At 43.2% G+C, this 25,782-nt stretch overlaps 1 protein-coding gene across 12 annotated transcripts in view; it reads right to left on the reverse strand.

Moving 5' to 3' along the window:
• Window positions 1-25,782, reverse strand: part of Arpp21 (cAMP regulated phosphoprotein 21) — a 155,412-nt gene that overhangs the window by 34,892 nt on the left and 94,738 nt on the right. For all 12 annotated transcript variants that reach the window (XM_051201418.1, XM_051201433.1, XM_051201450.1 and 9 more), the window contains 4 exons: window positions 22,055-22,236; window positions 21,388-21,492; window positions 19,795-20,055; window positions 16,863-16,989 (listed from right to left, as the gene is read on the reverse strand). In XM_051201418.1, the coding sequence (XP_051057375.1) occupies window positions 16,863-16,989; window positions 19,795-20,055; window positions 21,388-21,492; window positions 22,055-22,236 (675 nt within the window). The remainder of the gene's footprint in view (window positions 1-16,862; window positions 16,990-19,794; window positions 20,056-21,387; window positions 21,493-22,054; window positions 22,237-25,782) is intronic.

Consider the following 25,782-nt stretch of genomic DNA (forward strand, 5'->3'; position numbering starts at 1 on the left):
CATCTGTGCCTGTGGATGATTATTGCGAGTTTCAGCTTCAAAGCTGACTGTTCTCCATTCTTAGAACATGCTGTGGAATCATAGCCCATCCGAAAGGGTTCTTGGAGGAGTGGTGTGGTGCGGAGAGCTCAGTGTGGAATGACCCCCCAGGGCTCTCTTTGCAACTATCAATGGATCCCGTCCTGTCACTATTTGAGGCTCGGTGAATACTCAGTACAAAGTTGTTGTACTGCTGTCAACTTTTGACTTGGTGGGTGAACAACTTCAGGGGCCGGTAGCCAGAGCTCTAGTCTTTCTTTGCTCTGATCTTTAGAAATCCATTTTTCCCTAGGTTTCCTTTTCTACCGTCTAAGAATAAAGAATTTGGTTGGTTCTTAAATCTACTGAGATTATTTTTCACTTGGAATTCTGAAAATATGCCTCTTAAAGGTGGGATACAGAAAAAAGCAACAGAGGGGAACCCAGGGGCCTAACACAGGAAGTAGATGTTACAGGAAGTTCTTTGACTTCCTGTTGTTGCGATGCTGTATAAGGAAGTGCCCATGAAGACTCGGTAGCCTATGACTGGCTTGCATCTTAAGAACCCAAGCCTGCTACCACATCTCTCTTTTCACTTACTTTGTACTTTGCTTGCATCTGTAATTTGCCCACCTCCCTTCCCATCAGTGTCTCTGAACACACTCCTAAAGACAAGAAGATAGATAAACATTCGCTGTATGGGATGATATTCCTGGCAACCTAAAGATGGGTTTAAAAGTGTGGATGGAAACTCATGCGCAATTTGATCCCCATGGCATTCCTTCCAATGGGGGTTCCCTTTGAACACCGGAAAGGAAATAAAAATCAAAAGACTTTTCAAAGTCGACTGCCTTCGGGCCAGTGGTTCTTAAATATTAATACCATATTAATTGCTGAGGAATGCATTTTAGAGAAACTGACCAGTGTGAGTTTTAGGATCCGTTACATTTAAAGAGAAAGGAAGCTTTTCAAAAGAGTGAAAGAATGTGTCTGCCCCACCCAAACATGAATGGTCTTTGCTTAGACATTGGTAACTGGAGGAATCTGGGACTCCCCAAATCCCTGTTTATTAATATTCTTCATGACCCTTCCACATACCAGTCTGAAAGCAGGTGCACTATGCTTTGAGAAGCAGTTTTTTTAGAAATCATCACAAGACATTTTTCTCATAACTAATTTCTTTTAGCATGGGTGGGCATGGGGGCAGGAGGGGGGATGGGGGGAAGAGCGGGACTGTGAGTGTAAGCCAGGGGGCAGGCTCATGGTTGCCTTGGTGTGAAGGTCAGAGGACAACCTCTGAGGTTAGTCCTCACCTACTATGAGACTGGGACCCTTGTTTGCTGCTGTCTAAGCCAGGCTACCTGGCCCTAAGGCTTCTGGGTATTCTTTTTCTCCATCTCCCATCTTGCTGAAGGAGAACTGGAATACAGATGCTCTCTACCATGACTGTCTTTTTATGTGGCTTCTCAGGATCTGAACTCAAGTCCTCACAGTTGTATGGCATGCACTTTACCCACTAAACTCTCTTCCCAGCCCTCTAATTTATTTGCTTGCTGGCATTGTGGATTGAAGCCAGAGCAAGCTAGATAAACATTCTACAGCTGAGCTTCATACCCAGCGATGCCTTGGTTCATTGTTACCACATTAATGGGCTCTGCCAGAGGAAGAGTCTCCTACCCACAGGGTGGTGACACACTCTCTCATTTTAAAGTTTCTGTAGTTTTAATTTGATTCCACACTGTCTCCAAATTCTTCGACAAACATAATATAAATCCCAGTCGATCACGAAGTTCATATCAAGTTCCTTTAGGACTAACAGACATATGACTCCCAGCTGGTGTGCCTTTCTACTTCCTGCTTCTACTCCCAAGCCTGTTAGCTCCTCAATAAAGCCATCTGTTGTGATTCCTCAGAGGCTCTGCCTCCCCACAGGCTCTGCAAACCCAACCCAAGCTTCTGCTACAAATATCACAGAAACAGCCACATGGCAGCTGTCCCTTTGCAAGTGCTGCCTGTCACAGAGAGGCAAATGGAAAGAATTCAAATAGACAAGTCTTTAGAGCAAGGCCACAAACCCTGGAGGCTGGTAGCTGAGGCAGGATATAGTAGCTCTTGGTGATGCTAGGAGCTAGCATTACTGAACTACATCATTTATACCCAGTTACTGTCACACAAGCCAATAACTGCGAGCAAAGAGAGAAGTCTTGGAGTCTTGTTAGCATGCTTCCCATTGTGTCCTTGACAAACCCTGGCTTAGTATCTTTTTGTAGGCTTGTGAAATATGTAGTACATACAAACATGCAAAGGAGGTTTTTGTTTTTGGTAAATGCCATTTAAATACTGAAGTAGAAGGTAATTCATACAGTATTGCAGTGTTACTGAACAAGAGGGACACAAGCTCACTCTTCCTGTTAAATTGTTGATATTTTAGTTCAAAGTACAAGTGTTTGTTGGAAGGGCACTTGGGCAAAATACATTGTTTTTTTTTTTTTTTTTTTTTTAACTCCAAACATCTTCCTTCCGTTTACAAAGTATGAGCCCACAGCAGCAAGTCAAGTTATTTTGGCAGATAACAAATCTGACCATGGACTCTAAGCCATGGACTTGGAGACTCAGAGGCTGGGAAAATAAATTATAATTGTTTAATTCACATGAAAAGAAGGGTGTGGATGAGGAGAGGAAGAAAGATATGAAAAGGCAAAATCTAATTCTTTTTTTCATCTCTTTTTGTACTGAGGAGTTCATTCTACAAAAGGTGCCATCGGTGCCAACAAGCTCAAAGTCCTACAGTGGCAAGCCGAGCTGGTGATAATTCCACAGAGGGGAGGAGAAGGAGTGGGTTTACCACCTGTCTTAGGTTTTTATTGCTGTGAAGAGACACCGTGACCATGGCAACTCTAACAAATGAAAACAGTGAACTTGCTTACAATTTCAGAGGTTCAGTCCATTATCATCATGGCAGGACATGGCAGCATGCAGGCAGACACGGTGCTGGAGCTGAAAGTCCTACATCTAGACTCAGAGAAACCGGGAAGTCCAGACTCTCTGGGTGATGTCCCGAGCATAGGAAACTTCAAAGCCTACCCTGACAGTGGCACATTTCCTCTAACAAGGCCATGCCCGTGCCAATGAAGCCACACCTCCTAATAGTGCCACTCCCTGTGAGCTCATGGGGGGTCAAATTCAATACAAATTCAAATGTCCACATCCCATTCCTTTGCCTCCCATAAACCTGTAACAATATCATAATGCAAAATGCATTTGATTCAACTCCAAAAGTCCCCCTAATCTATCACAGTCTCAATGTTTAAAGGTCCAAAGTTCAAAGTCTCTTCTGAGATTCATGCAATCTCTTAACTATAATCCCCTGTAAAATCAAATAAAAAAAAAAGCAGATGACATACTTCCAACACATAATGGCATAGGATATACATCACCATTCCAAAATGTAGGGAATGGAGCATGTTGAGAAAATACTGGACCAGAGTAAGACATAAAACCATCTGGGCAGACTCCAAACATTGCATTGAAACTCTGCTTTTCAGCTCTCCAACTCTATTCATCTTTGTTACTGCAACACACCTCTTTCTCTTAGCCTGGTAGCTCTTTCTGGCAGGTATCCCATAACTCTGGCATCTCTACCTTCTTGGGGTCTCCAAGACAATCTAGGCTTCAACTTCATAGCTTCATACCTCTCTTCAGGGACACCCTTGACATGTGTCTGGCCCCAGTGGCATTCCTTAGACATAGAGGCAAATTCTATAACCTGTTTTCTTCTATCCTTAATTCTAAAACCAGAACCATGTGGCTGAAGCTGTCAAAGTCCTCTGCTTGGTGGGGCTGGAACGTGGTCCCCTTGTTCAATCACATCTTTACAGGCTTTGTGTTTCCCACCCTCACTGCCCAAGCTCGGCTTTGTTTGAATTTGCTCTGTAGCCCAGGCTGACCTCAAAGTCAGAGATCTGCCTGTCTCTGCCTCCAGAGTGTTTGGATTAAAAGCGTGCGCCACCACACCTGGCTCAAAACTCTTCTGTAGTTCTTCTTCATTATAAATCTTCATTAGAATCCACCGGACAGAGTCTATACTCGGCTGTTTTGAGTTTTCTTCTGTCAATGGAATTAATCCAACATTCCTCACTTTAACTTTGGGAAAACTTCAGACAAGAGCAAAAAAGCAGTCAGTTCCTTCACCAAAATATCACAAGAGTGATCTCTAGACAACATACTAGAATTCTTCTCCTCTAAAACGTCTTGAGTGAGCACCCCACAGTTGATCAAATTACTCAGCCCCACTGTCTTCTGAGTTCCTACTAGTATGGCCCATTAGGCAGTACTTTAAAGTATTCTACTGCTTTCCTAACCCAAAGTCCAAAAGTTCATATTATTCCAAACAAAGCCATGATCAGGGCTATCACATTACAGCACGTGTGGTACTGGAACTCAGAGTCCTGCATCTTGACTTAGAGGCAACAGGAAGTTGACTGACTCACTGGGTGGTATCTTGAGCACAGAAAAACCTCAAAGCCTTCCACCCCCAGTGATATTTATTTCCTCCAACAAGGCCATACCCACTCTAATGAAGCCACACCTCCTAATAGTGCTACTCCCTATGAGCTTATGAGGGTCAAATACATTCAAACCACCACAGCACCCCCTTCTGTGACTGACAGGCTCAACAGTGGGGTACCAGAGAAGCCAACACTGGTGTGTTCATTCATCACAGCTCTGAGGAAGGAAGCAGAGCCAGAAGGATCAATATACTGGGAAGAAGCTGAACTTCAGAACCAAGCAATGTGGGATTATCGATTTCCTCATGTTTACTGGGAGCTCAGCACTCCATATTACCCCAGTGACCTGCGAACTTGCTGTGTAGAATTAGAATTCAGTAGGTCCACCTTCTAGCATGGTTCTACGTCTATATTTTCTATGCTTGTCTTACTGTATTTTTTCATTTTTTTTTTAAACCCAGTTTCCTGTATCCCAGGCTGACCTCAAACTCTCTACATAGCCACAGGATGACCTCATACTTCTGATTCCTCTGCCTCCACCCCTTAAGTGCCAGGGTTATTACTGTGTATCCAACATGCCTGATGTATATGATGATGGGACCTGGACTCTGAACCTTGTGAATGCAAGGCAAGCATTCTTCCAATTTGAGCTACATCCCTAGAGCCTCATCTTGTCCTTTTTAATAGCGAGAGAAAAATATGCAGAGCTCATTTAGAAGCATGCTTTAATAAGTATGTTGTGAGTATTGACAAATTAATATATTATTTTCATAGCAGTCACCAAACATGCCACTGTATCCTGTCAGAGTATAAAACATCTTTTATACAAATTTCAGGGCCTGAACATAAGTGTAAAAACAAATTTTACCCATCATTTAGAAGCAATCCATCTGGAGTAGTGTAGTTAGACTTGCACACACACAAACTCCACTTACCATAGTTTTCTGTCTTTCTACTTAAACACTACGAAAGCGATAGGCATTGATGAGAGAATGCCAGTCTCACCACTGAACTATTTCATTAAGGACCAAAGCAGAATCAGGGATTTGTAGCAGAGTCTTTCAGTCAGGGGCTAAACATGGACTGTGCATCGTGTGCGAGGAGAGTGCTGAGCCTGGTGAACAGCAGTGGATTGTGAGGAGGTAGGCACACAGGTCCAGAGGGTATGTGTGCATGCATGTGTGCATGCATGTGCATGTGTGTGTGTGCATGTGTCCGCCTGTTTGTCTGCCTGCCTGTCTGTATCTGTGCACATTTCTATGCCAAGGAAACCACCTTCCTGTAGTAGATGCATAGAGGCACTTGAGGTAGTATGGGTGCATATATATATATATATATATATATATATATATATATATATATATGATTTGACAGAGAGAAAATTACCCTGGAACTTCCATGGAGTCCTCTCTACCTGAGGGGAGAATGCCAAGCCAGTAATGACAATGTTTTACGAAATATTAACTCTAGCTGGAAACTGAAGAATCATAAGAGATTTCCCAGCTCAAGTACCACAGTGTATATGATGGTATAGGAAACCAAAGGCCACCTGGAGAAGCATCTCACAGCAGGATGGCTTCCCCTCCTCAAGACTATTGTGTGAAAATCTGGGGAAGTTCCCTTGAGTGGCCTGCCCTCATCTGAGCAAGACCTTCCTGGACAAGTCAGAAGGCCTGTCTTTTATCTTGCCAATAAAAGCATACCACTATTATAAATGAATTCAAAGCTTTCCTTTTTGTCACTAGTGCAAAAAAAAAAAATGTCTGCTGACATTCATATATGGTCCTTGTGCTCTGCTACACTGTAAACTTATTCTTACTTGTTCTAGAAGGAGCTCATTTGTGGATTGCTTTGACTTTTTTCTTTTCTTTTTCTTTACACAAACCTTGGTGGAATCATCAAATATAGTTTCATGTATTAAATAGTTGATTTAGAAACGTTGGAAGAGTCACCATATACAAAATATAAAATGTTGAACAAAGAAAGACAGTATCAATAAGAAGTGTTATAATTAGTAAGTGATGCAGTCTATTGTTAAAAGCAGGTTCCTATCTACAGCATGCGTGCACACAGGCTCCAAGGTAGAAAAAGAAGAGACAAAAACAAACAAAAAGAAATCCATTGCTGCATTCAGGTGGCAGTCTTTGTCCTTTACTGAAAGTGCTCTTTCTCCTTCACAATTTATAAAACATTCTGTCCATCAACCAAAACACCACATACCATCTGGATTATCTTTTCTCTCTCCTAATTCTTACCAGGGTTCTTATGATTTGCTTTTTGCCTTTGCATTGCTCCTCCTGACTCATCTCCACACACCTGGGTTCAGGATAGCCAGGGCTGAGCCTTTGTTTATCAGGCAGAACTAGCTGATCTCAGATAGAGTCTCCATCTCACTTCACTGGAGAAGAGTCACTCAGGCCTCTGAGTCATGTCCTCTCACATTGTTGCACATGCCTCTGGAGGCTGCTTTAATGGCATTCCTTCAGAGTTTAGTTTCCTTGGGTAAGAACAAAGAACGCAAAACCACATGGAGCTGGGTTGACCTACCATGGGTATTCTTACCATGCAAGACATAGGTTTCTCTGAAATACTGTGTATTTTGCAAGGTGTTTAGGGCTCTATTCTGCCCCCCTCTTTCTGTATTTTTTCTTTGTTCCAAGAGCAGTTATGATGTTATGGCTTATAACTCACATCGTTTATGAGCCTTGGATTGTTCTCTTTCCTCATCTGCATCTCCCTAGGCTCAGGACAGCAAAGCTGAGGTTTCTTTAAAGGGCAGAAACCGATGGCTCATAACATGTACCATGGTGCCAGAACAAAGGTCTTTCAAAAAAGTAAAGAGGTAGGAGTATTTTGAAGAACTTTAATGGGAACCTTTAAGGAAAATGTTTTGGGAGCCAAGGACAATGTGTCAACAAGACACGACTGACTGGTTGGAATCTTTGGATATCATAGTCATGCCTGAGGCCTCTGGATAAAGTCATGGAGAAAGCCTGTTGAGGCTTCAGGGACTGAGTAGAAACATAAATGTGGAGGCTGTACATGTTACCGGCACCCACCACCTCCCAGGTAAGGGGTCTGGGTCATGGGCTGATTCAATCAGGCTTCTCCTCTAGTGACCACGTGACCCTGGGGGTCAGCAGCTAAAAGAGTGTGTGATACCAGGTGTTCCCTCCGAATCATTGTAATTCACTGATACACAGGCAATTCTGTGTTCTCTGTGGGTGACTGTGATCGATGCCTGCCTATGGGAGTGGAAAGGACAGCTTTCTACTTCAGACCTGGAAGGCTGGTTAATAGTTAGGCCCCATTCCGGTGGTGAAGAAGGGGCAAGCCGGAATGTGATGAATGAACAGGGTCCTTTGTCACTAGTTTTGCTGCAGTGACATTTTGCTGCAGTGTACACTCACCTGCCCCATCTGAAGAGACTGGGGTGAAAAGGATTTTAAAGACATGTATCTTTCAGAATTACTTAATTCTAGGAAATAGCCCTTTACATTTAATGATTTACTCACTACTTTATATTCCAAGTGCAAAGACCACCAATGATTCTAAGCAAAAGGGAGCCCAGTGGGAACAACAAACATAAGTCTCCTCCCCAAACCTAACAGCTTTGGCATGGTTCCTGACACCTGTAAAGGTAGGCGTCACTCTGTTCCCACATTTAATAACTGGGGCTCTCTAAATGAAGTCACAAACACAACAGCCACCTTCGAGGCTGGCCCTAGGGATGGCCAGGTACTCAGAGCTGATGTGATAGAGTAGAAATCTCAAAGATATGAAGAGTATGTGGGCTCCAAAGGCACAGCCAATCAATCAAGAGAAAGAGAGAGACAGAGACAAAGAGAGACAGAGAGGAGAGAGGAGATAAGACATAACACAGAGATTGTCTAGAGTTTCCAGTGAAAATCTTGTCCAATATAAAAAGAGAAAACACAACTCTAATGAACTGGTACAGGTTTGGATGAGAGGAGGAAGTAAAAACTATGAGGAATTTTTAAAAATGTCTTCTTGAAAGACCTTTGGGACGGAAAGTTCATAATGGAGCCAGACACATAGACGAGAAACTACCAAGAAATCAATAGAGGGGGTGGGGGAAGGAAAAGACAGACAGAATGCCTTATTTTCTCTTAAATTGTTTACCTTACATTGTTTCGTTAGTAAACCAGATTTTTCAAACAAATACATGTCTGCAAGGCCTTCCAAAGTCACTATAAAAATGCATTTAGTTTTCCTTTCTGCATTTCCTTTCTTGTTGCCCCAGATCTCCTTCCTGTGTTTCAAGAAGCTGCTGCTTTCCATTTTCTACTGTGAAATTTCAAAGCCAAAACTGCATTGTTTGCCATCCTCTCTCTCTCTCTCTCTCTCTCTCTCTCTCTCTCTCTCTCTCTCTCTCTCTCACACACACACACACACACACACACACATACACCACACACATTCATATGCACACCTCACACATTAACATTACACTCACATACACAACTCACCACTCATATACACATCTCATACATCATGCTTACATACACATACCATACGCGCACCACAAACATATACACCACACACACACACACACACACACCAGAAAAAATACATCACCATGCCCATGGTATGAAATGCCTAACCAATTAAAATACAGCATCTAAAAGATAAGACAAAGGCAGGAGGCTAAAGCCATTGTCACCCAAAAATTTCCTTTTACTATAAACTTCTATGGGGCACAGGGAACGCAGACATTTACATGTGAAAACATGTAGGATTTTTCATGCCTAAAAATAGCAATTCCTGTCATCAGCGCTGAGACCTATTAACCTGTCCCCTAGTCCCAACGTGATGCTTCTCAACCCCATTCCCGTGCATGTAATAATTAGGCAATTAATGAAGAAACATGGGGACATTTCCATAGAAACCTTTTCCAAACTCTTATTTTTCGAACAGTATGTTCCACAAGGGTTTATCCATGTTGCTCCCGGGGTTAATAGAAATCAGATAGACCATCAAATCCTCATGTTGCTCTCTTATCTTTCTGCTTCTGATAGCACAAGGCAGGCACAAAAATTGCACAGCATGTCCCCAGAGCTGTCAAGTATGGCAGTCTTCCCATTGCTTCTCTGAGTGGTTGTGAACATACTATTTCCTCAAATTAAATACATATATATATATATATATATATATGTGTGTGTGTGTGTGTGTGTATACATATATATATTATAGATAATATATATGTACATATATATATACATATATATAGAGAGAGAGAAAGAGAGAGAGAAAGAGGAGCTTTGAAAATTACCATGTATAGAGATTATAGGTAAAATACTTAAATAAATCTTTTTAGAATCATCAAGTCCCAGGGAATGAAAATTAAAATAGAAAAATAAAATCCCAATAACTAAACACCAAAGTGCCATTGTCTTAATCCTGTGTGTGTGTGTGCGCGCACACACACGTGTGCATACATACACAGAGGCCAAAGGGTGACTTGGTGTGTCTTTTATGATTGTTTTCTACCTTAGCTTTTGAGGCAGGGTCTCTCCCTGAGACTGGATCTCATCACTTTGTCTAGACTGGCTGAACAGTGAGTCCCAGAGAGTCTCCTGGACTAGGAATTTTATGCAAGTTCTGGGGATTAAATCCAGGTCAGTATGCTTACATGGTAAGTATTATATAACCAAGCAACCTTCCAACTCCATAAATGACTATCTTATTTGCATACCATATCATACCCCCTTCTGCCCCTCAGCAGCTCCCTCTTCTCTCCCTCCAATTCCATCCAACTCCAGGAGTGGAAAGCCCAATTATGAACTACAGTAAGCAGAATGAGGAAAGAGACTTATTTAAAGGCAAAACCTTTCCCAAGTGACATTGGCTCCAGCTGCTAAGTAAGTTAGACTGAACATATAGGATTTGTTGTCAGCCCTAGTTAAATAAACACATAGATTCTATGGAGGTGTAATTTGCCCCATTGCAAATGTGCTTCAGAACATTAGGGATGCAATAACAGTCTTATTCAGGGCTGTTAATACTAACAGTACACCATTACAATAGAATAGTGCACCTGAAGAAAGAGATCTATAAAGCTAAACACAGCCTTATTTATAGAGCTTGCGTGGAAGCCTATCGGGAAGGGGAATGTGGCTTTGGTCTATTTTCAAACATACACATGCACAACAGATAATTGGATGTTCTTGCCAAAACTGCCACTAAGATTGTCCCATCGTTCTCTTTTCCACAGAACACAGAGTAATTGGAGGAGGAATGAGGGACTATTCAGTGACAGGATGGGTTCTCAAGACCGGGTCACTCTTATCATCTCAACACTCAAAATTAGCACATCGAGGGGTCAGAGTTTAACAACGTGTGTATTTGCTTGTTGAAGGGAACTGATTTGTCAGTGATCATTCCTTTCCATTCAACAACATTTAATTACAGCTATGATCTCGTTATGCTTAAATGGAATGGCTAAGATATTTCCATTTAGCTTTTAAATGCTCACACTTTCTCCATCTACCCCCACCCCTCCCAATCCCTGTGTAAGACATGCACCCTCCCTGTACACACCAAAATGAACACAGACATACCTAATCCAAGGGGCTATCTTTAAGCTGGCATTTCCGACAGACTGACACCCTCCTACTCTGCAACCCTTCCCTAAAGAAATCATTACACACCAGTGGCTCCTCAAATGTGGGATGGAGGTGTGACCTGAAGTGTCCCCAAACTTCAGAGTGCCACCTGGAGATCTCTGTGTTATTCTGCTGTTATCATATTAGCTCGCAAGAAAAGCAGAATTAACAATCCCTGGCCTGGTTCCCCCTCCTCTCACAATCCCTCATGTGACTGTTATTGGCATGAGGCTGAAAGTCAAGTGTGGCCATGGCTCCAAGGCACTGGAGGTAGTGAAGCCTCAGGAGAGTCCTGCTTCTTCTGCACAGAGAGACTGTGCTGGGCAGAATGCTGATCTAGGCTCCGTTTATTTCCTTAGCACTGTCAAATGTCCTTGCTCTTTTCCATGTATACTCGTCCTGAGTCCCAATGGCTGTTAGGCAGTATAGGTAAGAAAGTCCAAGGGAGATTTATCTCAAATTCAAGGAGACAGAGGTAGAAGGATGGAGAGTTTAAGAGCAGGCTGGGCTGTAGAGTAAGACTCAACTGGGGTGGGGGGTGGGGGGAAGAAAGAAGGCCTTCACTAGTGTCTTTGCAAGGAATGCAAGCCAACCTGAATATTTCAAGGCTGTTGGAGCATCAGTTACTTAATGATCAGAAATGCATCCAATAAACATAAGGAATTCTCACAAATCTGCTTGGGTTTTGCAGTACATTTTCTCTTTCTTTTAAAATTATTTGACAATTTCATATATTTTATGAGCTTTAAGCTCCTATTCCCCTCATTCATCTACCCAGGGACTTTTTTTTCCTAACAAGCTCCACCCCCATGTTGATATCTTTTATAAATACATTTGTTTTTATTTTATGTGTATTGATGTTTTCATATATACACATATATGCATATGTATGTATATACATTTATACATACATTCATACATACATACATATATATGCTCCGTGTGCATGAAGTTCCCACTTAGGCCAGAACAGCGCATGAGATCCCCTGGTCCTGGCTTTGCCAGTGGTTATAGAGCATCATGTAGGTGCTAGTAATGGAACTTAGCTCCCCTCCATGAGCATATGTGCTCTTAACCTCTGAGCCATCTCTCCAGCCCACCGTATTTTTTTTTAAAGCCTACTGAAACGGATTATGGTTGCTTATAAGAGTGTGCGCCTGAGTGGGGAGGTATTGACTGGATTTACCTTCATGTTTCCCATCTGAACTATAATTTAAACATAAGGCATTTTCATAGAGGATCTCTATCTATGGGATATAGTTTTTACCCCCTATAAGTCATTCAGGAAATAGTTGGCTACGATGAAAGTGCACAAGGTTTTACATAGCACCGGTGAGAGTGAGTATAATGACTCACCTATAATCCCAGTATTTGGGAGACGGAGAAGAAAGGATCAGGAATTTATAATCATCTTTGGCTATAGAGTGAGTTTGCGGTCAGCCTAGACTGTGAATAATGTCTATCAGTACTTCCCATCCAAGGCTCAGGGAGCATCGTAGAAGGCGAGGCATGAAAATATGTAAGAGCTAATGAATGAGGAGGAGATCTGTGAGACCTTATACAAAAAAAAAAAAAAAAAAAAAAAAAAAAACCAAAAAACAAAGAAACAGCAAAAAGCAGGCAGGAAGTATCTCCCAAGGAAACTCAAGGGTTAAAAACATACTGCCTTTGTAGCTGAGACAGGCCCAGTCAGTCCCCAGCACTCACATTAGGCAGCTCACAACAACACCCATTTCTGGTCTCCACAGACAGTTGCAGTCACATGCAACATACTCCACACAGACAGATAATTAAAAACATAAAAATAAACCTGGAAAAGAAGAATCACTTTCACAGCTGTCAGAATCCAAGGGGGATCACTTGCAACAGTTCTCACATAATCTAGGAATCTCTCAGGGACTTTTCTCTTTCTGCTCTGCAGCCATCTCCTTCTTTGGATTTCATGACATGCAAGAAGCACAGGCTTTCCTTGTCTGCTAGGTGGGCAGAACCGTGAGCTGTCTGTTGTTGTCATCTTTATTATTTTATCTAACCATGAAGTTTATTACCACTGTTAACCAGCAGTGTGTAAAAGCCTATGAGAGACTAGAGTATTGCTGTTTTGCTAAATGATCATTCTGTGGGACTACCTTCTAAATATTTATGTCTATGCCCATGAATTTATGGTCCTCTCAGCTTCTGTTGGGGAAGCTTCCTTTTGCAGTAGACAAAGTTACTGTAGCAACTCATAACAGTTCAAAATCCTGAGACTAAGTCACTATGAGTGTTCAGCTACAGACCAATACTTCTCATCTGAGGCTCTAGGGAATACTCTGGAAGGGGGGTGGGGTGGTGGAAAGCTGTGAATGTCAATGACTGAGGTATAGAGGTATGAAATGTTGATTTCTGGACATGACATGGCTGATGAACATATCAGCTCACAGCAGCAATGGCTGTCTGCACAAGACCTCAACTTGGCAGCATGGGTGGGCCCCACATATGGTGAAGGTGCTAGGAGCAGTTGACAGCTGAAGGACACAGGGTCTCTCTCCTTTGGGGATGTGGGTGTGTTGTTCCCCTTCCCCAGTGTAGATGGCCCCTTACCTATTAGTATACAGGTAGAGTTAATTTGTCTCAGGACTTCATGAATATCAACAACAAAGACATTAACTTGGGAAGCACATAGGTATGAGGGAGAAAGATGGTGGGGGTCGGATATGATCAAAATACATTGTATGAATGAATGAAATTTTCAAAGACTAGATAAAAATTATTTTAAGACATCTGACACATATATAGAGAAAGACATAGAGACAGGAAGAGAGACAGAGAGATACACACACAGAAAGAGTAGTTTAAAAGAACTGTTCTCTCAAACTTCACTGATCACAGCCTTTCCCTTCAGACTCTGTAGGGTGCTCTTTTTGAAGGGAATGAAGCATGTCTTCTTTGTTTGGGAAATAAACCAATCGATAGCAAGCTCTGTGTACCTCGAAGGCTTCTCCCCTAGGCTTAGATTCCAGGGATATGGGGGTAGCCATCGCATGGAGGTTCATTTTAGATCTGTAGAGGTTTAATTCCTGGTCTGAATTTCCACCTCTCAGGAACTGTTAGAACTAGCAAAACACTGCACAAAGCAGGCAGCAGAGTGCAACAAGAAAACAAGCCAAGATCTAGTTGCCATCTGTAGAACGTGGTACCTAAACGTGGACTATTCAGTTTCTGCCAAGACTTCACAGAATGTCATGAAGGTAGAACATGGTAAGCATGGCACACCCACTGTTAGCATTAATTAAAATCATACAGAATCTCCACCAAACCTTCTATAGGATTTATCCTTTACTGTACTGGATCACCATCTCCTCCTAGAGATGGCATATTCTTGGTGCTATGTGAAACCTGGGACAAGTCAAAGACACCAGGTTGCCAGGTTAGGTGGTTGAGACCATCTCCATCTATCTTCCAGGGATGCAGGAGGGGATTTCTACATCTCTCAATATTCCCACAATGCCTTACAAAAGAATGAAAATGCTACAGCTACTTCCTTATAAATGATGTCAGTCATCAGAGCAGACAGTGGAGAGGAGGCACAGACAAGGGGCTATTAGTGACTGTTATAAACCCAATTCTGTGGCTCAGTGGTTAAGAGCACTGACTTATCTACCAGAGGTCCTGAGTTCAATTCCCAACAATCACATGGTGGCTGACAACCACTTATAAACCTAATTCTGGGGCCCTTTTAATAGCACCTGATTTCCTGGGACCTGGACACAGACACAAACTGTGGACTTAGCAGATTCCAAGACAGTTTTGGCCACATTCCTTTCTACCAAGACACCCCATCAAAGAACTAATATAGTTCTCTGAATCTGAAAGTCACACAACAACACTATGTTAGATAAACATGATATTAGTAGAATTAATGACCTGCATTGTGCCTCCTTCAAATATATCCCTAACCCAAAGTCAAACTTGTCTGTATTGCCTTCTGCACTAAGGTCTGGGACAATAAATGATGTCTGTGTGAATATTTATTTTCACGTGAATGCTAGTGTGCTTTATGTATGGGTGTCCACACAAGTGTCTCCATACTAGAGAACAATTGTTTCATTCCTCAGCTGCCATACACCTTGGCTTTTCAGATGGTGTCTCACTGGCTTGGTGTTTGTTGAGTAGACTAGGCTGGCTGGCCAGTGAGCCTCCTGGATCTACCTGTCTCTGTCTCTGCCTGTCCTGGGCTGAGATTACAAACTCAAGTCATCATACTCCTTTTTTATTTTTGACCTGGGTTCTGGGGATCAAATTCAGGTCCTTTATGCTCATAGGGCAAATTTTTACCAACTGAGCTTTCTCACAGCCCTAAAACGGAACTTTAAAACTAACATTAGCAAAAGAAAATGACAGAGTTCAGCATGCAAATGCACTGTGCTTCTGGATTGAGCAGGACAGACGGACAGCACATTAGGCCCTACCTCATGCTGGAGATTTCCTAGCAATTGCAAAATGCATGATCCAAGGCTCTCCTTTAAAAACAACTTCAAACCCTTTGGCTTTTTACTTTTGTAGAAATACAAAGGCTGCTCAGAGGTCCCAAATGAATACAGCATTTAAACAAAAACTGGCAGTTGTAGGTTTCTCTAATTTCTCTTCCAAGTCTTTAACTAGGTCATAATAATTTAAGAATTTAAGAACACATGGCCATCGAAGGTTCAGAGGAGCTGAATTCGGTTTCGATCTGGATCTGGCAAAGCTGTGGCATCATCAGCAATGGAGATCTTGAGATGTCTGTGCCTGTGACTAATCCTTGGCCAGGGTTGGAAATTGTATCTTTCCCCCAGCTTATAAAAATAGCACGTATCTTATCCATGTTATCTGTGCATATTATATATTTGTGTACCCATTTATCCAGTGCAGATATCAGATCTCAGAGCAGGCCTTCACGGAGAGTCACAGCAGGAGTCTGCTGCTCTTTAGTGTGACCTACTTACAGAGTCCCCAGCCAGGCATCTTCAGCATGACAATTAGCAGTTTCCCGCTGCAGTCTGGTCAAGCAGGAATGACACAGAGTTCTGCCCAGTGGCAATTCCCTCAGCCCTGCTGGGCAGGTGCCTGCTCCTCTGTCTGGATGATGGCCTGGCCTTCCTCAGGTGTGGGACACAGCAGGGAAAGAGACCGGTTCACTGTGAGACCTGCTACTCACTCTCTTACAGTGCATCGGCCCCCCTTCCCACTGCACAGTGGCTGCCGCCGGGGCCCTGGGTGGCAGGCATGTGGCCATCGTAACAGTGAACCACGGAGTCAGAGTTCCGTTGATGCATGCTGCATAGTCAGGGGCCTTCTTCTAAAGACCGTGCTGAGTTTTAGGACAGTAACACCCTAATTTGGCTCCTTGAGAACTAGGGGAAATGCTCTATTTAAACCAAATAGGAAACAATGTAAGGGCTGGGAAGGTAGGGATGTGCTTATCTCGCTGCTTTAAAATAAACCAGAGGACATAAAAAATAGCAAGTAGGGGAAAACTACACATGCATAGGCGCGTATACACTTGGTCTCTTTCCTGTACCTGTTAATTTCCCACACAGTGAATCAGATGCTTTGTCAGCTTTCCTGGGTAAGGAAAACACGTGGCTGACATTGTCTCTTTTGGGTACTCATCGAATGAGCACATCTATGAAATTCAGCATCAAAAATAACCGAGCGGGAAGACAGAAAGGAAACAGATTTCACATACCTGCTTGCTGTGCGGTCTGTGGCATTTGCTGACTCCTCTGGGTGCTGTACTGGACAGAGGCCAGGGGTCGGTACTGCTGTGCGGTTGAGGTAGGGTACTGACCAGATGGGTAGTAATATACGGGCATCTGTACAGCGCGACGAGAGAAAAGCAGAGATGAGTACTATGCCCAGGAAACATATTCTTCTCATAAAATCTGCTTCTTCTATACAGTGTCATCTAATTGTGGCAGACGGTAAAGGTGGGCCGTCATCTCCCTCTTTCGCGCCTGTTTCAATGCACAGGCTCTTTCTCTCATGGTGGGAGATACCTCCTGTTGGTGCTCTAGCAACTGCAGAACCTCTATGACCTGCATTGATCATCGTAAAGAGGCAGAAGTGAAGTCTAGCATTCCTAAGACAGAACTTGAAGGAATTTTGCAATTGTGCTGCTGGAGGATGCATGTGGTCGCCAGGGAAATACTTATCTGCCCTGAAGGAGAAAGAAGCCAGAGCCTCATGACTAGCAACCCTTAGTCTTTATACAACAGAAATGAGCTTCTTGGGAGGAGTCCTGGCCACTTGATGACTGGGTCATGAGCAGCAAAAGGCCATTTGATGTCTACCAAAGGCTTCAAAGAGTGATTTACATAGAGCCTATATCAAAATAAGCAGCATATGTAATACAAATGGAACCTGTGCTAAGATATTATTTATGTATCTTCTGCAAACCTATTTTTGGTAGCGGAGATTGAATTTAAGCTGTCATGCTTGCTAAGCAAGCACCTTAGCAATCATCTAGCTATTTCCCCGGGCATCTTGTAGGTGTGTATACATACATGTTCATGTATGTGAGCATGAGAGTGGAGGCCAGAGGTCAACTTTAGGTGTCATTCCTCAGGCACTATTCAGATTGGGTTTTTTGAGACAAGAGTCTCACTGACCTGGAACTTACTGATTCAGCAAGACTGAAGGGCAAGGTGGAACCCAGGATATATACCTCCTTCTCCTTGCCTAGCTCTGAGATTCTGAAGTGAGCCACTATGTACGGCTATTTAATGTGGGTTTGAGGGATCAAACCCTGCTTTATCTAGCACTTCTCCATGGTGGGTGGGTCACTGCTTACTTCATAGGAATGATGACATCACACATTAGAAGCTAATGGGCACTTGGCCCATCCTGATCTTCCAGTCCTCCGTGCTAGCAGAAGGAAAGTGAGCTGAGTCCAGAGTAATGTTTTGAAAGACAAGTATGAACGCTTTGAAGGGAAAAAGGAATAAAGATGTCTAAAGGAGCATAAATATACACTTTGAACTGACCCTATTAAGATATTAAGAATCCAAAAGTAGATTAAGATGGGAAAGAAATAAATCACAGGAAGAAGTAACCAGGAGTCCTTTGTCTGATCCTCAGATTGCTTTTAGACTTGCTCATGTGTCTTTATGATTCTTTCTAGTGGCATTAAGAAAGCACACATTGAAAGGTAGTCCTCTGAAGAATATTTCCATAGACATCTACAGACTGACTTGGTTGAACTCTTCCCAATGCTGCATAGTTGGCTAGCTAGACTTTAAGATGTACATTGGTGGCCACCATTGGTTGTGACCTACATCTGTATCTATGGGTCTCTTTGTTCCCAATAATAAAGCTCGAAATATTTAATTTATTAGTGAAATTAGCTAATGTAATAATGGAATCATGTCTCCTGTTACTTAGAGTTGTTTTAAACATCACTTTAAATCCTACCAGGGAAGAAATACTACTGTGATGGAGACTGGAGCTGCACTATTAATTAATCACTCAAAATGAGCAACTGAGGAAAACTCGTTTTCTGGTGTAGGGTTCTGGGTGGCTTGAAGAGAAAATAATTTATTCAAGACGTGAAGGAGTGGAACAAACGGCACCATGGTGACGTGCACTTTAAACAGCACCTCTCAGGCTATACTTCATAATTAGGATGGAAGCTGGTTGGGGTGTGCATGCCTTGAAAATGGACCAGAAAATGCTGGTGTGCATTTTCCATCTTGACAGTAATCACTTCCAATATTCTGCAAGGGATACCCAGGAGAGCCCAGAGATGTTTGGGGCTGGACAGAAACACATAATCAGTCTTACAGAAGACAGTAAAAATCAGTGATCTGTGGTGTCTCACATGCTCCAGTCAATTAAATATGATTAATGGCTACCTGTGAGATCGGGTGTGGGCTCTGCCTCCTCTGGGAAGGAGAGAAGGACAGTGGGCACTGGCTGTGTATTCACGAAGACTGGCCTGTCTATAGCTTACATCCAGAAGGTGGGTGTGAATTCATACGGAAAAACAGATGTCTTGAGTGTAAGGGAGATATTTTAAAGTTTCTTGATTCAGGACATCCCCTTCCTGGCTTCCCCCATGTAAATACCATCACATAGAACCCAATGCTCTCTGTCCCTCTCTGTCTCTGTCTCTCACTGTGTGTGTGTGTGTGTGTGTGTGTGTGTGTGTGTGTGTGTGTGTGTGTGTACACGTATACATGTAAAGGCCAGAAGCCAACTTCAAGTGCCATTTCTCAGGAGCCATCCAGCTTACCTTTTTTGAGACAGGGTGCCTAACTGGCGTGGAACTGGTTAATATGGCTGGATGGGCTTGCCTTTAGTATCCTAAGGACACAGCTATTTCTGCCTATTCAGGCCTGGGGTTACAAGTGTGGCTCACCATGCCCATCTTTTTAATGTGGGTCCTGGGAATTGAACTAAGGTCCTCAACCTTGTGAATATGGCCCTATACTGAGTGAGCCATCTCCCTAACCAGAGTCAATCCTTTCTATGGCTTCATGCCAGCAACATAGAAAACGGGTCTTCTCCAATCCGGGGAAGAGGACAAAACACATTGGTGATGGTGACCATTAGTGTGAACAAGACGGTAAGGCAAGTGACAAAGTCAAAGGGTCACAAGCCACCTGCGGTGAAGAACCTACCTGTGCAGGCGAAGGCTGCTGCACAAATCCCTGGGGAGAAGCTGGGGCCTGCAGGACCTGCTGAGAGATGGGGGGGGCAGTGTCCGAGAAGCCCCCTGCGGAGAGCTGCCGGCCTGCAGAAGCGATGACATAGCTTGGTGGCTGAGCTGGCTGTGGCATGAGGGAGGCCGGGTAGACTGTACCGGAGGGAGGTTCAGGGGTGTCTCCGGAGGACTGCCGGCTCATGCTCAGCTGGCTGAACTGGGCAGCCACCTCTTCTCTCTGTGACCGGGGAAAAAAGGAAGAGCCTGTAAGGCAAGCTGGACCTGGTTACGGCAAACTGAGGTAGACACACACCCTTAAGAATAGAGGAAGAAGGAGGAAGCGTACATTGGAAATAAAAAAAAAAGAGGTAAGAGAATTCCTCAGTCAGACATAGCATGAAAAATCATGTGAGAAATCAAGCTTTGTTCAGCTGGATTGTCTAGAGGTGGGAAGCATTTTGGCCCAAATCATCTTCTTTCAGTAGAAGAAAATTACTCCTTCATCATGGAGGGGCTGGGCTCCAGAAAGGAGGCACTGAAGAAAGGAAAGTTTGCCTCTCATCAGGTCTCCTAGTGGCTAGCCTGTTTGAGAGAAGACACACCCTTCTCCCAGAGTGGGAATGGGGTCCACAGATCCATCTCACAGAACTTTGATTCACTGGGCCTAACCTGATACTTCTAGACTCTGTGCTGTTTCTGAAAGGACCCATTGCTAGTCAGGGCAACATGTAAAGTAAATAGTGGGCTGCATTCCTAAGGTGACCAGCACCAGGAGCTTAGGGTGGTGTTGGTTGTATCCTGAGTCACAGTGTTAGATAATTCTGACAACTTTACAACAAGAGCATGTCACCTATTTGTGCATGACATCAAACTCTCAGGACAATGGGTATGCTTAGCTAGTAAACTTCGTGCGTGTGTGTCCATCTTCATGTATGTGTATGTGTGCTTGGGTGTTCGTGTATGTGTATGTGTGCATGGGTACATGTGTGTACCTATGCATAAGAAGTCAGAGGTCAATATTGGCTGTCTTTGCCTGACATTTCTCTAGTTTATGATTTGAGACAGGGTATCTCACTGAACCTGGAGCTTAACAGCTTGGCTAGACTGGCTGGCTAGGAAGCCCAAAGGGTTCTTATACTTCTGTCTCCACAGCACTGAGTGCACAGGCACTCACTACATGTCCACCTTGTTGTTGGAGCCCTGAGTATTTAAACTCAGTTCCTAAAATGCATAGCAAGCATTTTATTGACTGAGTCATTTCCCCAGCTATTCTGCCAGTAAACTTTAATCAGAACACAGAAGCATTTAAATTAGGGAAAGCAGATGAGAGAGAGAGAGAGAGAAGGAAAGAAAGAAAGGTGCTTGGAACAATGGACTGTATCAATCAGACATGAGACATTTACACATATCCGAGGACTTCATAGCCAGTCTAGGCCATGCATGCAGCATCATCGATAGCTGAACAGGAAATCTGTGGAACACGTGAGAATACTGTGTGTGTGTGTGTGTGTGTGTGTGTGTGTGTGTGTGTTTGTGTGTGTGTGAGAGTGTGATGCATATGATACAGTACCAGTGGGAAATGCTGCGTTGGTGACACGGGCAGGAGATGCTGGGCAGGAAAAGAGACTGCTGGATATTGCACAGACTGGGAAGATGGCTGCAGGCCCTGGACAGACTGGAGAGAAGAAAATACCGATCAGGTAACAGGAGAGTGTGAGGCTGAAGTACATTTCTTGGGAAGTACATTGCTGTCCTTAACAGCATCTAGGTACACTCATTGAGGAGAGGAACACCAACCACACAGGCAAGCCTATGTCTGTGTATCCAGAGCCAAATGTCCTTGGTCTTGAAGAAGCTCAAGAAAGCATGCCTTTACAATATCAGTGAAGGGCACTTGATGGTGGCTGGATGCTCTGGACCTGCATACATTGTTCAAGGACTACAAAGTAAAATCTCCTACAAAGGGGTCTAAGTTGCAACTGTAGCTTTATATCAAACAGCACTTAACCTAAAGAACTGTGCATTCTTTTCCCAAGTACCTGTTCTCACTCAGGAGCCACTTGCACTGAGTATGAGCTCATAATATTGCATCAATCAGTGATTATACTCCAGACGATTTTTCCCTAAAAGCCTAGACTACACAAGACATCCTGTCTCCTGGATGGATTGCTGACCTGAAGCCTGGGCAGCTCTCATCTGACCACCCTTCTGCTCCTTCCTTCCAGCCAGCTCCTCACCTGAGTGACCAGCGGCCCTGCCATCTGGGGCTGTGATGGCTGGACCTGCTGCTGAGGCTGAGGCGATGGCTGCTGCTGTGGGGGCTGTTGGGGCTGCCCACCAACAGTGGCACGCAGCGTCTGCTGACTTCCAGGAGGATTGTATATTGCAGGAGTTCCATCCGGGTTCACAAAGGGTTGACCTGGAATGAAGCCATACAGAGCCTGGCTCAGATAAGTGTTTCACTGATTTCCCTGCAGAAAAAAAAAAAAGGCATGCTCGTGGCATCGCTGAAAACACCCTAGAGTAAAAGCTCATGCATTGGGAATTCAAGACAGGAACCCTGCTCCAAGGACAATATGTTACTGCTTATGACCCAAACTAGTTTAAACTGGATGATCTGGTGAACATGAAGTAATTTAAGAAGCAGCAAATAAATCCACCTCACTCAGGGAGAATTGCCAAACTAAGGGCAAGTGAGACCAGTAGAGAGGTCTGTGTAGAAGCAATCTTCATGCAGCCTATGTTTTACCCCCTAGGTCTCACAGTCATCACCGAGATAACATACACTGAGCAATAGCAGCTACTTTCCATTTATACAACTCGGACTACCTCCAGTCACAAGCTATCTGTCAAAACAGTGATTTTTCTTCTACTCAGTCTGGCCACCAAACAGGAATTATGACAGTCCCACAGATGTGTACTCAAAACAAGGGAACGGAATGAACCCATCACTCACCTTTCCAAGCACACACAACCTGGGGTTCTTTGTTCATTCACTTAGCAAATGAACACGTTTTCCCATAGTATTTTCTTACATGCTTAGTTTTGACCGATTCCCCACTAAACTGTGCCCTTCTGTTCCCCTTCTAGTTACAAGTCACATGTATTCTACTATTCTACCAACACCCCTCTCTTAAAATCTCATTTCTCACATCTCATGGGCCCTTTTCAATTGTCTACCCACACTTTCTGCCACACAGACATACACATATGACCATTGGAAGCCACATGAGAGAGAATATGCAGTGTTTATCCTTTCAAGCCTGGGATGATCTACTTAATATAATTTTTTTCCTGTTCCATCCATTTCCCTATAGATTTTTATAATTCTGTATACTTTTTAAGAGTTATATTTACAAAGTAATGTGGACCCTGCTTGGGGGACACAGTGTTGCCACTTATGGCCAAAGCTATCTTAGGCTGTATCCAAACCTCATAGGAATATATATATATATATATATATATATATATATATATATATATTGAGATGATGGCGTGTTCACTGTGATGTTGTGATGTTGCCGGTTGCTTAGTGACCATGTGGCTTTGAAGTTTAGGAAAAGATGGAGGCTCACAAGAAGCTCATGGAAATGAGGGTCATGCAGGGCATACAATGTAAAGAGAGAACACATTTAAAGTGTGGCTGGCAGGGGCCTTGCGCATACATCTTTCAATAGCCCAGTGCATCCTCACTTCCACCTCAGCAGAAGTAAAGCTAGCCTCAGAGAGACCGGGCATCTTATCCAGCAAAATAAACAACAACAACAACAAAAAAAAAACAGTAAGGGAGGGAGCCAGGAGAGGCCTCCACATGCTGAAACTCAAAGTCAATTTACCTCCCCAACATAACTGACTCATCAGAGCATCCGTAAAGGGTGCACAGTACCACCTAGAACCATGACAGCAACAATGACAACTCACAGACTTTAATCGGGACATATCAACGAGTACACCTCCTCGGACTAAGGAAGTTCCATCACTAGTCTCCTAATGACACCACTGACTGTTACAGGAAATGAACCAGGAATACACTCACAGAAAATATGTTGATTAAACTCAGTGATTTCTTTTGAGGTCGCTCCCAGCCAAGTCTATAAAACCAGGACACAGGATCTGCCCAAATTCCTGAATGCTAGGACTATAGGCATGTACTACCGTACCAGCATAACCTTTTATAAAAGTTCTTTACGTTACAGGGACCTGATTTTGTTATGGGATATTTGTACACTGTGTGAAGATTCATTGCTATGATTAGTGCAATAAAAAGCTGAATAGCCAATAGCTAGGCAGGAGGTGTAAGCAGAACTTCTGGGTAGAGGGAGAAACTGAGGAATCTAGGCATGAAATGTCACCAGCAGAATCAGAGTAAGTGAGATGTGCTGTACTAAGAAGTAACTGAGCCACATGACAGAACATAGATTTAAAAAGATATGGCTTAATTAAGTTATAAGAGCTAGTTGGGGAAAAGCCTAAGCTAAGATCAACAAGCTTTTATGATCACAATAAGTTTCTAGGTTATTATTTGCAGGCTGATGGTCCAAAGATAGTCTGACAAGAAATCTTGCTGCATGATTTCTTACTATTGTCATTTAATTTTAGCTAAATTTTATTACATGATTTTTTCTTAAATACTAAGTTTTTCTTTTCTAGATTTTAGACATGTATTCATTGTTCCCCCAAGACAGCAATTTGAAAAGAGCTAAAGAATACTTCAGTTTAAAAACATTTCCATCAGCCTTTTGAGTATTCTAACACTCAGCTTTCTGTAACCTCAATGCTGGGGAGGTGGAGACAGGAGGTTCCCTGGGGCTCCCTGGACAGGGAGTCTAGGTTAATCAGGTGAGCCTTAGAAACAAAATGAATGGTCACTGAAGAAATACACCTGCTGTTTACCCGTGGTCTCATAGGACTCTCTCTCTCTCTCTCTCTCTCTCTCTCTCTCTCTCACATACACACACACACACAGAGAGAGAGAGAGAGAGAGAGAGAGACACCTGCACAAACATGTACACCCACATGAACACTCATCCACAAGTACACATATATGAACATACACTAGGTCTCTCTCACACTCATGGGAGTGGATCTTTTTTTATTATGACCTAGCTTGTAGCCACCATGTCTAAGACATATGAAAATCTACCTGTAGTTTTAGTTAGAATACAACCCCAAATATTCACATGTCCTTTGTGATAAACTCTACAATCTTAGCTTGAAATGTGATTAGCTCAGTGTGGTGCAAAGGAAGAGATGGCTGGAAATAATTGCCTGTGAGAGACCTGTGATCCCTGAGATGGAGATGGCTGGGCCTGGAAAGGGCAGGAGAAATAAAATGCCAGTTTGATGCTCACCCAGGAAAGGTGTCAGAGTGAAGGGAAAGCCACTGTGGTTGCCAGAGAAGAGAACAAAACAACGTCCCAAGACACCTGGGCCAGGTGGCTGTAGGCTCTCAGGTCAGGCCACAGTAACTCCTCTGTGTCCGATGAATTCTGCCAATCCAGATGCAAAATTACACCGAATACAAGCAATTAGTTTGAGTGACAGCTGCTGCAGATTGAAGGGAAAGAAAAGCCCGGCTGAGCCTGAGCTTGTATTCAGTCTGATAGAAGCGACTGTGGCCTAAGCTTCAGGAGCAGGCTCAGTGGGCTACAGCATGCACACTGGGCATATCGGGGAAATGCTTGATGTTGGAGATGAACTGGAGTGCCCTGAGTTCAAAGCCAGGGACAAGAAAGGGACTGGATATAAAACACACATTCCTTTTAAACGTATGTTTTCCACAGTCCATATCAACATCTCAGATATCGTTTCAATAATACGTACTTGTTAGATAATTACATAAGGGAGAATACTTTGTTATTACTGCAGAAAAGTAAATTGATTTAGAAATACACTTAAAATAACAGACTGTAGGGCAGTGAAAGGACTCAGCAGGGTCTTGCCTCTATGCCTGATGATCCCCCAC

This window comes from Phodopus roborovskii, unplaced genomic scaffold (assembly GCF_943737965.1).
Source record: "Phodopus roborovskii unplaced genomic scaffold, PHOROB, whole genome shotgun sequence".
Classification (NCBI taxonomy): Eukaryota; Metazoa; Chordata; class Mammalia; order Rodentia; family Cricetidae; genus Phodopus; species Phodopus roborovskii.